The sequence below is a fragment of the Clupea harengus genome, chromosome 9 (genome assembly GCF_900700415.2).
Source record: "Clupea harengus chromosome 9, Ch_v2.0.2, whole genome shotgun sequence".
Lineage (NCBI taxonomy): Eukaryota > Metazoa > Chordata > Actinopteri > Clupeiformes > Clupeidae > Clupea > Clupea harengus.
Genome location: NC_045160.1, coordinates 1,175,737 through 1,189,479, shown reverse-complemented (window position 1 = coordinate 1,189,479; position 13,743 = coordinate 1,175,737). Strand labels below are relative to the sequence as shown.

General features: G+C 40.4%; 1 protein-coding gene across 1 annotated transcript; it reads left to right on the top strand.

The window, feature by feature from the left end:
* The first annotated feature begins 3,803 nt into the window (after positions 1–3,803).
* rab30 (RAB30, member RAS oncogene family) lies at positions 3,804–13,579 on the top strand. Its single transcript, XM_012830919.3, has 5 exons — positions 3,804–3,971; positions 5,359–5,454; positions 6,128–6,211; positions 9,534–9,717; positions 10,798–13,579. The coding sequence occupies exons 2-5, from the start codon at positions 5,362–5,364 to the stop codon at positions 11,046–11,048; spliced, it is 612 nt and encodes a 203-aa protein (XP_012686373.2). The 5' UTR covers positions 3,804–3,971; positions 5,359–5,361; the 3' UTR covers positions 11,049–13,579.
* Positions 13,580–13,743: the final 164 nt, after the last annotated feature.

The following is a 13,743-nucleotide window of genomic DNA, read 5'->3' as shown; positions in this document are numbered from 1 at the left end:
AGGAATCAGGTGATGTCACAAAAATGCACCAAATGCCAGTACTCTCTGGTGTTGCAGGTGAATACAGTCACAGGTGAGGTAAGTGGCACATTTGTCACAATTTATTGGCAATTAGCTCATCGGAATAATACGCAGGTGAAAGAGAAGATGGGAGGGAACTAAAGAGAGAAGAGTATGAAATTGTGTTTAAAAAAGGAGCACAAATGAGGAGAATGGTGGGCTAGCAGACATGAAGTATCTTTAAGCTATTGGGAATTTGGGTGTAGTTGTGTTAGGAGTTGTGTCTTTATTGGCTGAAAAGGGATGATATCAGTGCTACAACTATTACTATGAGCAGACTGTCTACCTTTGTTGAGTTGAGAGCAACACATGCTTGTTAGCAGTTTATAGTTCATGTTTAGGTTTTTTGCTGGCCCTATGTGTGTGGACACACAGGTGGAGCTTGGAGAGTACAAGAACAGCATGTTAGGCTAATTGAAATACTGAAAGAGGATGTAGATTTCAAAAGAAAACAAAAACACGGTGATGATGAACTGTATCACTAAAACATCATGGCAAAAATGATCATTGGTTGTGTACTGTAAGAATTATGGTCTGTTCTGTTTCTACATCTTCTCTCCACATTGTTTCCTTTTATTGTTTTCTTCGCTGATGCTGTGCTACACAGTACTAAACAACTGTTGGCTATAAGTGCACTTTATCAATAATATTATCTAATCTGAAATCAATCAAGTCCTTGGCTAGTAGAATCAGGTGCATTCAGCTAATCTAGGGGCAGCAAAATAATAAAAACTCAAGGTGGCATCAGTCCCCTATTTGTAGGGTTTTGTTTAAAAGCAGCACAATTAATGTAGCATTTTAATGCATAAACTGACTGATATGAGCAGACATAAGGATTATAGACTGCTAATGTTTATCTTAATCCAGCATAGTAAGGATGTCATTGTTTTCAGTTAAGACATCTGTATCAGACATTGTGATGTTGGGTGGGAATCAATATTAGATGATCCATGTTTCTTACTGAGCATGAGCACATGTGTACGTGTGTGTGTCTGTGTCTGTGTGTATGTGTCTCGTGCTGGATATAGACTCACACAAACACAAACACAAACACAAACACAAACACACTGTGGCAGATTCCTTTTAGACACACCCCATTAATGGTCCTCTTCTAACATCACAGGCGCTGATGGACAATCCAGTTTACACAGACATTGCTGTGTCTCCTATCTCTCCACCCCCTTCATACCTGGAGGCCAGTGCATGTCCTCCCCACCCCACAGAGGTGCCGAGCACACCTCCACCTGCCTACACTCCTGGATCCTATCTACCAAGCTATTGTGAAATAGGTACAGGAAAAAACCTACATACACAAACACACACACCACAGAATACTGGAGCACTACAGACTGTGTGTTGCTGGATAAGTAAATATTTAATGACAAATACAAATGGCAAGCATTTATAAATCGCCATTTCAGTGAGATAAAGTAGTTTATCTCCATAGTATCTTCATAGCTAGTAGTATAAATGATTCCCTTTGTAACAGAGCGAAATGCTTCTTTTGAGAGATTCTAAGTAATTCATGGTCATTTACGCTTTACTTCCTGATTCCTCATAGTTAATGTTGCTAACGCTGCTCAAAGCCAAGCCCATCACCATGGCAACCACACAGACCCTTATCCAGTTCTCTCCATTCCAGAAAATGTGGTGATTCACCGTGAAGGTGAACACACATACACGCACACACAAAGTACAAACACTTAGGCTCTTTGTCTCTGCAGCATGACATCTCCATGATAAAATCTCTCAACCATCCCTCCTCCAGTCATGGGGACCACCCAGGTGGTGAGCCCGCCGGTAGTGGTGGTTCAGCCCATTGAAACACTGGAAGACAGCCCCACGGTGACAGTGTGTCCACACTGCCATCAGCAGGTCACCACCAACGTTACCCACAAACCTGGCATGACTGCATGGTCCACGTGTCTGCTGCTCACACTGCTGGGGTAAGATTCAGATAAGGTTCTGGCAAATACACAGACACAGACACAGACCATCTCTCTCTCTATCTCTATCTCTCTCTCTCACATACACACACACACACACACACACACACACACACACACACACACACACACACACACACACACACACACACACACACACACACACACACACACACACATGCATGCACACAAAGACCCACCATCCCAAACACGTACATATCCACATAGCTGAGCATTATCACATATCATCTTCTCATCACTAGTGGAGTGTTCAGGTCTTCCCTGACATGAAAACTAACATTTAAACCTTCTATTTCCCTCTCCCCTATTTGTATCTCTCCCTTCTTGCTGTCTCTCACATCCTCAGGTTGTTCTGTGGGTTTTGTCTCATCCCATTCCTGATAAATGGATGTAAAGATGTCCACCACTCCTGCCCCCAATGCCATCGCCACATTGGCATCTTCATACGCACATAGCACACAGACACACATACACACACACACAAAGAGATGACAAAATAATACACATACACAAACACAAAACCACACACTCATCATCATCATCATCATCATCATCTTCACCATCGTCATCAGTGAACACTGAGTACCAAATCAACTCTACTCCAACAAATCAACACAAAATCTGAATGACAAAACATTATCATAATTGATGGTAATGACACACATATAATTGGTTCATGAGGTCACCTCATCATATTTGTACATTTGTTTGTAGATCTTCGGGTTGCTCTGAAGGCCAGTCTGACACAGTGCAGCTGTATTTGCACTGTTTATTTTGTACTGTATCCATCCCTCCCTCGGCTGGGAATACAGCACACATGTGTAACGCACAAGACTCATGTGGAGTTGACATGATTCACCCATCCAAGCAGGTCCTGCATTATGACTGAGCTGATGCTGCAGGCAGTGCCCTGCCCTGTCGGCTCTTATAAGTCTGCATTGGAGATTTTCTGAGTGTGAGTTTGTTTCAGTTGGCGGGACAGCAGTCTGGATGAGACTGTACTTGCAACTTTGTAACTCAGCTCTGTCAGCTCAAATCTGGAGCACTAAAGATGGCTTATCGTGGACATTTATGAGGGGTGACCTTTTGTGATGGCCGGTGGAGATGGTTCTCTTTCAGTTCATGGATAAATCCAAGAGTTTGCAAGTTGCAGGTGGCACACTGTAGAGGAAGGGCACTATGGGCTGCATCTTCTGTATGGAACACGGTGGAATATGAAACTCTGCTCTTAGCTTTACACCTGCTGGAATTGAACAGCCAACAATACAACATAGAACTGACTTTCCTGTCTATGCCAGGAGGAAGCTGACTGAAAACGATTGTGAAAAGGATGTGTGTAAAGTAGCCCCGTTTTACTTCTGACGTATGAGATATAGGCTACAACTGACAGAGATTCAATGATATACAAACTGTGTGACTAATTGTTGAACTTTTTCACTTGAAGCGAGTTGAGGAGTCAAATTTGCACTTTAGACATATGAATATGTGGTTCTTCAAGCTCTTTTGCACATCATGTTTTTTAATGACACTCTGACTATACTGCCTCTCTTTTATTGAACAATAAAGTGTTAACATAAATTGAAACGGATTAAGTTGAACTCAATTAAAGTACAAACAAGAAAATATAATACGTATATTTGCTATTGCTATTTCATATAATATAGTGTAATATCTTGTATACAGACTTTATACTCAAATTACACGCAAAGCCTTCATGTCCCGGTGTTCTTAGTGGTCCTAGTCATGGTGGGCTGACTTCAAATGGGTGGAATGATGTCATTGTAAAAACGGAGGAAACTCCTCTGCAATCATTGTGCAACACCGGACCAGCTTTACCAATATTACAAGCTGGTCTATCTGTACAACCCGACTGCGTTAATTTGTGCAGGCTGTACCGAATGCACACGAAATAGTACTGTTGTCGGGGTCCACCCCCAGTATCTGGTAAGTGCAAATATAATAAAATATTACCGTTATCCAAGTTATTGCTGCCCAAAGTGAACGCATCTTGGTGGCTAGCAAACTAGCGATTAGCCACAGCTTTCCGATTTCTCTTCGTCTTAACGGATGCTCGGATAGTAATTTCAGAGGATGCACAGTATCCGTAGTCTTTCACAATTTAGACGGAGCTATACCTTACGACATTAACACTCAGCATCAGTAAAAACAGCAAAATAGCTTTGTATACGAGCTAGCCAATAGCTACAGCCCAGGCATCAATAAGATTCGGTTGTTTGGGTAGCTGGCATGTTAGCAAGAGCCATTATCTGTTATTTCTCGTTGATAATAAATTAGAACAGTGTTGCTAAATTTGTGTTGCTGTGGTATTTCTTGATAGCCCACGTTGCCACCGTACACAACATTATTTGTTGCCGAAATGATTGGCTAATCTATTTTAATAAACTAACGTTAATAAGCCCGTGTGGTTTTATGAAATTAGTCTTGCATTTCGTTGAAGAAACCTAATCAATGTTGAAAATAGGATAGGTAGCTTGCTAACTTGCACGTTAAGTGTTTGTTTGTGTCCCGATTTAGCATGTTAAGTTCTTGCGGTGTTTATTCACCAAGATTTGTTTTCTGAATAAATATACTGTTATTTATCATCAGCGGCTTTGATGATGCTCTTTTTATGACTCATTCGAACTTGGGCGCTGTCTTTTACGCATCGTTTAGGCCTAGTAAAATAGCGTTTTGACATAGCAATGTCTTTATATAGATTGTTGGTGATGTTACAGTAGTTGAAGCTTTCTACACTGTATGAATTGAATAATGATGTTGTCATTGCGATTGTGTTTGTGTGTTTGTGTGTGTGTGTGTGTGTGTGTGGGGGGGGGGAGTCTGGTGTACTCTTTTGAGACGTGTGTTATGTGTGTTGGGTTGCAGAGGCTCCTGTCAGTGCGTTCTTTTCCTGAACCCCTAGCCTGTGCTTGTGTGTGCTTTATTGCAATCCTTTCAGTATCTTGCCATAGGCCTTGGCAACCAACACATTAAAACACATGCACAGAAGGCTCTACCATAGCAACGTCTTGGACCCTCCGGAGAGAGGGAGAGAGAGAGAAATGAAACACTGAATGTGCTTTACTTAGTGAATAGGTCTTTTGATTGGGGATATAAAAACTCTGCAGCATATCAGATACAGATAAAAGATTACACATATTTTTCACATAATAATATCAATATCAAGGTTTTTAATCTTTTTCATGAGATAAAAATATCACTTGCAGTGCAATAGGAGTATAACTATTTGTAATGACACCTTTGAATAGATAAGAGTACATGTTGTGCCCTAACTTTGAGTCTGACATCACTCTTTCTCTCTTTCTGAAAACAGAGTATGAGTACAGAAGATTATGACTACCTGTTTAAAATTGTGCTGATTGGAAATGCAGGAGTTGGGAAGACTTGCCTTGTCCGGCGGTTCACTCAGGTTGGTAATGCTTATTGATTCATTGGCTTGTTGGTTCTAATTTTCGGTTTTATTGGCTAGGAAAGTGGCAAATTAAATCATTTTAGCCCCTTAGGGAATGTTGCTTGAAGTTGAGTGGGATGCCCTTTGGTCTTCTTATGTTGCCTGTGTTGTGACAGAGATGCTCAGCTGGTGAAAGGTTATAAGATGAAAGTGATAGGATGGGAAGGGACAAACAACCATATTTTTCTACTGTGTTACATTAAAGGTTCCCCTAGTTAGCATTAGTTAATGCTATAATAAACATTCATGGAGCATGGAATTCAGTATTAATAAACTGTAACTAATGTTAAATACTGACATTCATGGATTGTTTATGCTAACAAATGAATTGCACTTTACATCCTAGACCCCCTTCTTTATTATATATTGGTTAGCATGAACAAGCCATGGATGTAAACATGAGCATACAAATACTAAGCAGTAGGCCTAATATTGTTGACTGTAGTCAATGCTTTGTTCGTTTAATCATTTAGTCAATGCCAATATTAAGGGAACCTTAATATGGAGTGTGGCTGTTTTCCTGTACTGCCATGAGGACCTTTTTGCATTTACTGTTAATGACAAAGAGGACATTCATGAAGTGGGATGTCTGGCTTGGCTTCATGCTGCCTCTCTGTGCTCTGTGCTCCAGGGCCTTTTCCCTCCTGGGCAAGGGGCCACCATCGGGGTGGACTTCATGATCAAAACGGTGGAAATAAAAGGGGAAAAGGTCAAGGTTTGTAAAAGCTTTTACTTGGGTTCTTTCTTCTCATGTGATCTGATACATAACATGTCACCAAGCTGTGAATAGTACTGTAATAATATTGTAATGCTGTTAGTACTGCAAGGGGCATTTTAAAACATGCAGCTCTTTTATTAACCTGCCTGTTCACTTGTCTTGTTAGTTAAATCAACGTGTTGGATACAAAGGAAATAAAATATGTTGGGCTCTGACTGAAATCTGCCCTGTCTTGCGGGTGACTGTCCAAATCATCTGCATTCTCAGTAGAATGCTGCACCAACTGCCTTTGATGCCTTGTCGTCTGTGTACACATGATAAATTCCCCACAGTCAGAATTGCGCTGAGATGATTGGTGCTATGAATATTAATTAACATCTCTCTGGAGGGTTTTCAAATGTCTGGCCCGTTTGAAGAGAGAAAATGCACCTGTGGAGACTAATGCATCAACCTGATTCCCTGAAACCTGTAATTGAAGATGTTCTGTTGTACCCATAGATCTTGATAAACACTATTACATAAACTATTCCTGCTGCCACAATGATTAATATTATCGTGTTTCCTGTCAATTCTAATATATTTATGTAATGATGCTCGTTCAGAGAATGTATTGATCTTTTGGGTCATATTTCCTGTCTAACTGTAAGAGATGATATTGTTAATATATGACTGATGTATCACAGTTAAAGGAGCAGTTTTTGATTTTGTGTTTAAGCCTTCCGTGATGATATAATTCAGAAAGCATGGTTAGACATAATGTTTCCTAATGTTCTTGTGCATTTTGTACATGTTGTTCCCTTTCAGTCAATTCACTTGGTACACCACATATAGTATGGGATATCACCCCCTATTGTATCTGGCTGAAGACACCTCTGTCCACACCTAAAAGGCAAATGATGTGTGGTGACGAAGGGAGGCCACATATTTTGCACATTTCTTGCAGCCCTGTGGTTAATACTCAGGTGTCCTATACACAGGAATGCATTTTTTTCTTGTCAGGTTATGTGTACAGTAAGACTACCAGATAAAGCAAATGGGTTTCTCTCTCTCTTTCTCTCTCTCTCTCTTTCTCTCTCTCTCTTTCTCTCTCTCTCTCTCCCTCTTTCACATATGAAAAACAACATTGGATAGATAACACATTTTCAGTCACATTCATTATTCCATAATGATAAAGTAAGGGTTGTGTATTCCTACCAGACTGTGTTTAACAGGATGCTATGGAGCATGGACATCCGCAAGAGGTGTGTGAGTTCTCATGCCAGTTAACCTGGCTATGAACTATCCCAGCTATCTCTTGCTTAGAGATCCATCTTAACAGTTCGTAGTTGTTAGCATGTGTAATATGAACTTATTTTAATATGTGTGAATATGAACGTGTTGATATGAAGCCTATTCATATCAACATATATATAATATATAATATCCTATTATAATTGTATTTATTACATCAAGGAGACATCAGCTAGATAACTAGCTATCATTTCATGGAAATGGAACTCTACCAAAGTGTCCTTAGTTAGCTAGCATAACAACTAGATAATCATAGCCAATAACCAATCTTATGAAATGTATTAGCTGGAAAGAGGTGATTAGCATATGGTAAGATGATGCTGGTTGAGGGGTTTGTTGTAATTTCATCACTTATCTCTGTTAAAGTTCCCTTAGACACGTTTTAAACCCATAGCTGTTTACCTCTCCTGCAATGAGGAGAGTGTACATTTTTAAATTAACATTACACAGCTGATGGAAACATGCTGACAATTCTTTACCAAAATTTCAAGAAAGTGCTTAAAATATGCAATACCATACAATATGGGTGGAAACCAGTTGCTATCTCCTTTTGAAGACAAAACCAAACTTGAGAGAATCTCTCACGGCAAGTACAACATGTGTAAATAGGGCAGACCAAAAGCAGAGTGCACACTACTTCACCAGCATTTTAATAAATAGGGGCGTTCAAAAATCAAACACAGACGTGATTCTTTACTCATTAGCCTTTAGTCAATTAAAGCATCCAACACAAACACTGCCCAGGAGAATCACCACACTGTCCAACCTCCCTATACTACAAAAACCCGCAACAGCGGGCAGGGAAACAGGTAAACCTACCTGCAGGGAAATTTTACCAGCATAAGCCTTAGCTACATGATGAGTTGGCTTCACATTGAAAAGTGGAATTATTTTATCATATTCACACTGGCAGATACAGAAAGTAGCTGATAAGTAGGCCTGGAAAAATCAGGGTAGGCCTGAGTGAAACTCATCACCATGTTTTCATACATCCCCTTCGGATGCCCACCTGTATCACCTTCTGGAAACATCCATAAAATCCATATCTATAGTCCTTGTTGACATTTGTTTAAATAACCACAAAATAAGCTACTTGGTAGGGTGTTAGTTGATGCTAAGCCAAAATTCCATTAAACCTATGCCTGATACATACAATATGTAACATCTTGAAAGGATAAATATTGACTAAAATACGAGGCAAAAGGTACAAGGGTTTCAAATATTGTTGTTTTTTTTTTTAAATGGAGGAAATTATCACATACAGCTAAAAATGGCAGGTTATGTATAGGTTGCAGAGGTTTGAAAGAACTCCAGCTGCTTCACCAGGTTTTTGTTTCGTTAGATTTCCCTGAGTGAAAGCCGGGAACGGTGAGCTCAGCCCACTGCATGCTGTGCGCTGACTCTTTTCAAATCACGTGTAGTAGATGAAAACATCTAGTTAGTGAAATCATAGTCCTATGTTGCAAAGAGAATGGGCATTTTTAGCTTGTAGTCATCCACAAAGATAGGAATTTAAGGAAACTACTGGCTGACGCACAGACATGATTTCTGTTCCCCAAATAATAAAGAGCAACTTCAGGTAGAACGAATATCTGTTTCCATCGCATGTGCCTTCCTGCATAACGTATTTGGATTCAAGTACATCCCTACTCCCCATGTCACCATGCGTCATCTGCCTTTTAGGTGTGATTAGAGGTGTCTTCAGCCTAACAACGTTGACACTATCTGTGTTGTACCCCGTTCCTCTCTTTCAGGGAACAGTGGTTAACCTAAGTGCATAACCTAACGTTTCTTTATTTCAAACATCCGTTATATTTGTTTTTATTTCCTTTGCAAGTGGGTATATTTTTCGCTAACAGAGCCAGAAACAGAGATGGTAAAATGCATTGGAACATTCTGTAAAGTTGTCTTCCATTCCCCTCAGAATCACATCATTATGGTTTGCAAGCTTAGTTATTTTCTGGCCACAGCAACTGAAAATTGCACCTGTGACATATCTATTACAACACATGATACTTTGTTTTGGCAGCTTCAGATTTGGGACACAGCTGGACAGGAGAGGTTCCGGTCCATTACGCAGAGCTACTACCGCAGTGCCAACGCTCTCATTCTCACCTACGACATCACCTGCGAGGATTCTTTCTGCTGCCTTCCAGAATGGCTGAGGGAGATCGAACAATATGCAAACAACCAAGTTGTCACCATCCTAGTCGGTGAGCCTCCGAATTGTATTTATGTGCCTCTGATTTATTCATAGATGGCCCAAGAATCATCAAGGCTGAAGGGGAAACTTGTAGGTTTAGTACTGTTTTTTTGTGCCAGACATCGGGAATTATGAATTAGCAGACTTCAAGAAGTTTAAGCTAGAGTTAACAATCAGAATTAGCTTGCTGTGTGGGTTGAGTAGAAATACAGCTCCCTTAAAGTCATGGCTTTAATACATAAGGAAAATATATTTTACTCTTACATATTCTTATGTATCAGTGATACAAACTACTGAAAACCTGCCAAATGACTAACTGAGCAGCTCCTTAAAGCTCCAGCTTGTGACCCTTGTATGGGGTACTAAGGCATACAAATGGCTCTATTTGCTTTGGAGGTCTTTCACTTTTGCCTTAGTACAGCTAAGATACATACTATTGTGCAGTAGAGTTCCCACTTCCTAAGGCAAGTGGTTTTATATTCAGCCTACAATGCTCCTTGTTGTAAGACAGTCGGTCTCATGTTAATATTAGCTGCAGTTGTACTGTACTGTAAGCAAGGTCGCTTACAACTTGCATCAGGTAGCTGTAATCAGTAGTTACAGCTCAAACCCATTTATTCTATGTTGGAGGTTGATGATTACAATTCCCTCGCAAAATGTTGACAAGCTCTGACGATAGGATAAAATAAAATAAAAAGCTATGTGAACTGCTGTGTACCAGAGGCTAGCATGGAAGGGCTGTGAGATGTACCCCGATTCATGGATGCTTCCAAACAACAAGTTTTGAGGAGCCAAAGGCCCATCTACCACGCTAAAGGTTCTAGGTTTGAGCCATTGGGGCAGATGTGAACAACAGTATGACAGACAAAGATGAGCAGTTGAAGGTAGTTCACGAGTTAGAGACTCCGAGTTGGGAATGCATTGCAGTACAATCCTGGTGACTTTGAATGACAGGCTGTTCAGCTTGCTGTCATCACCTATGTATTAATGTATCAGCATGTTTAAACACTGTCTGTCCCCTATGTAAGGGGAGTGTAATCTCCTTTTTTCTCACATCCTCGTATACTGACACTAAATCCCCTCTCTGCAGGGAACAAGATTGACCTGGCGGATAAGCGGGAGGTGGTGAGGCAGAGAGCGGAGGAGTTCGCTGATACGCAGAGCATGCTCTACCTTGAGACGTCCGCCAAGGAGTCCGACAATGTGGAGAAGCTCTTCCTGGACCTGGCTTGCGAGCTCATTCGCGAGGCCAAGCAGAACACGCTGGACAACAGTGAGAACTCACCCATGCCTGGCGAGGGGAAGAGCATCAGCTATCTGAGCTGCTGTAGCCTCAACTGAAGGGTGGGGTACGTTCAGGAAAATGGCCGATGCAACACTCTCTTGGCTGTTACCTTGGATGGAGGGGTTGGGAGGGGGGGTGTGGGGGGTGGGGGTGTGGGTGATGGAGTTGGTGCTCTCTTACGACCTCTGCCCAGCTGTGGACAAGTTACACGTGCTGTTGCCACCGAGGTTTGGTTTGTTTGCTTGTGTATTTGTGATAACCCTCCTGTGAACTGTAGGGTGTGTTTCTGTTAACAAAGAAAAAAAAAAGGCGTCCCTTAGATTCACCCCTAAAGAAAACATTAAAAGAATGTTGAGAAGATACAGTTCATGCTGCTGACTCTAAGGGGCGCTGTGTCCCCCTGAACTGAAAGCAAAGGGAACAACTCCATGCCTTTTTCGCCAGATCATGCAAGTTTAGTCATTCTTTTTTGAAGATTCGCTCAGAGAGTAAAAATTGCTAGAGATGTTTTGCAGGAATTAATTGTATGTACCTCTGCTTAGTGTAGTGGATGGCCCACAGTCATTTTTCGTGTGTGTCGGTGTCGGTGTGTGTGTGTGTGTGTGTGTGTGTGTGTGTGTGTGTGTGTGTGTGTGTGTATATGTGAGCAAGAGATCACAGAAAACACAGGTCTTCACCAGCAGTGTCACCCCCATGACGATGATTATGATGGTATTGAGGATGAGTCAGAGCATCTTCATAGGTTATGTGACTCTCACATGCTCAATTTTGACATGATGAGGTCTGCTCTCGTGTGCCATCATGTAACCCACCAACATGAGTCACACATGTTCCCCCCGATGCACTTGTCACAAAAACACTCTTGTTAGTCAACAGAATGAATACCAATCGGGCAACAAAATATATTTGTAGGCACTCTTAAGGACCGTCACCCAAAAGTGACCTGACCTTTTTTTTGGTGGGGTGTAAGCTGTCTCATTTTCAAAACTGAAGAAAAGAATGAATGGTCTCATCTGATGCTTCACCCCAGTGTGGCGATTCTTTGATGGTATATACACAAGAACACTAATAGCGGCCCAAGTACAATAGCATCAATACCAGCCCTGTTTTCCCCTTTTTACAGTATTATTTTACAAGTTATGTTTGCGCTGTATTACATTGTTGTTCTTCTGCCATTGTTGAGAGTGCTTGAGATGTTGTGCACGTGGTGGAATATGTTATTTTCAGCCATTTTGAGGTTACTGTACTGTGATATAGTACTGTAGTGTATTGATGATCTACAGCACAATCATTATGCCATTTAACTGCCGTTTCTACAAAACAAACCATGTAGACTAGATGTTTGTTTGTTTTGCATGGTGCTTTCGTGGAGCATTTAGTGTGATATTCTCTCCAGTCCTTGGATCTTCAGTGGGTGAATTAAGTGTACCTCTAGGTTACTCATATAACATTGAGTATAATGTACTTTCCTGTCTCTTTTATTGCACCAGTGTATTTGAAATGGAACTGTGAATTTTTCTTATCCTTTAACCAACCCATTTTTTTTCCCCCAATCGAAAGACCCGCTGCTAAAAACAGTTTCATGCTTCATGCTAGCATGGAGACCGTTTCTGACACACTTTGATACAGTGATATAGTGTAGTAGTTGGGACATGTTTCCACATGCTCGGCTGTGGCATGTAGAGTGCCATTTATTCTTACTTCATCCAACCTGTACGAAAGGAACAGCTGTTGTGTTTTTATAAACATTTTTGTCACTCCATAAATGTAATTAGGCTCCTTTTAAAACCAGCGTGTGTGGCCGTTTTCCAGGGACTTGTCAAGAGATGTTCTCTATCATCAACATTATTCCTCCTCTTCACAGTTTCTTTTATGTGACATTGTTAGTGAGAAGGATGATATTTATGCCTTTGTAGTTGCCTCACCACAATCTGAAATTGCCATATATTTTCTATTAACAAGTTTTATTTGAAGGTAAAAACCTTTTATAGTTTTGTATATACAACTTTTTTTCTTGTGTACTATTCGCAGTGGCATGACAGGAGCTTCCAATGCGCTCAGTGCCAGGTATAGTCTATATAGCTTTATTTTGTAGGATCAGTTAATTGTCATTGCCATACAGTCAGGTGATGTATAACAGAAGTATACCAGTGTGGTTCAATGGTAAGGTTGCTTTTACATGTGAAATGTTCCTATTTTTAACATACCTTTCATAATTTTGTCTATTAATGATGGTAGACTTTTTATGGACCATTATTTCACGAAATTATTATTTCGTAAAAACCTAATGTTCTCAAGGTTAGAGATGTCCTTTGTGCTGTAAGGACACAATCTCCAAATGTTCCTTGTATACACAATACATGTATGGATCCAATTGATTTGGTTTGATATTTCCTACCTTTTATGGTTAAAAATGTTCATTATGGGGTTGTAGTACAACTACTAAGTGCGTAGATGCAAGGGATACATACCAGTAGCTTAATTTTTTAAATAGTAAAAGCTGTTAATCATGTATTTCTTTTTCAGTCACTGCTTATTGTATGTAAGTAAATCTCTAAGCTGCCACAATAAAGTAATGGCACTAATAGCCAGTGTTCATCTTCTTTTTGATATTGAAGTAAAATGTATGATTGATATAGTTAATGTTTATTCATGTACTTATATCAATGTTAACTCTACACCGAGGGACCCTGTAATAGTTTGAATTAATGTTTCAGCATTCGTTTGGGTGTTTTAATTCAGTTATCTTAC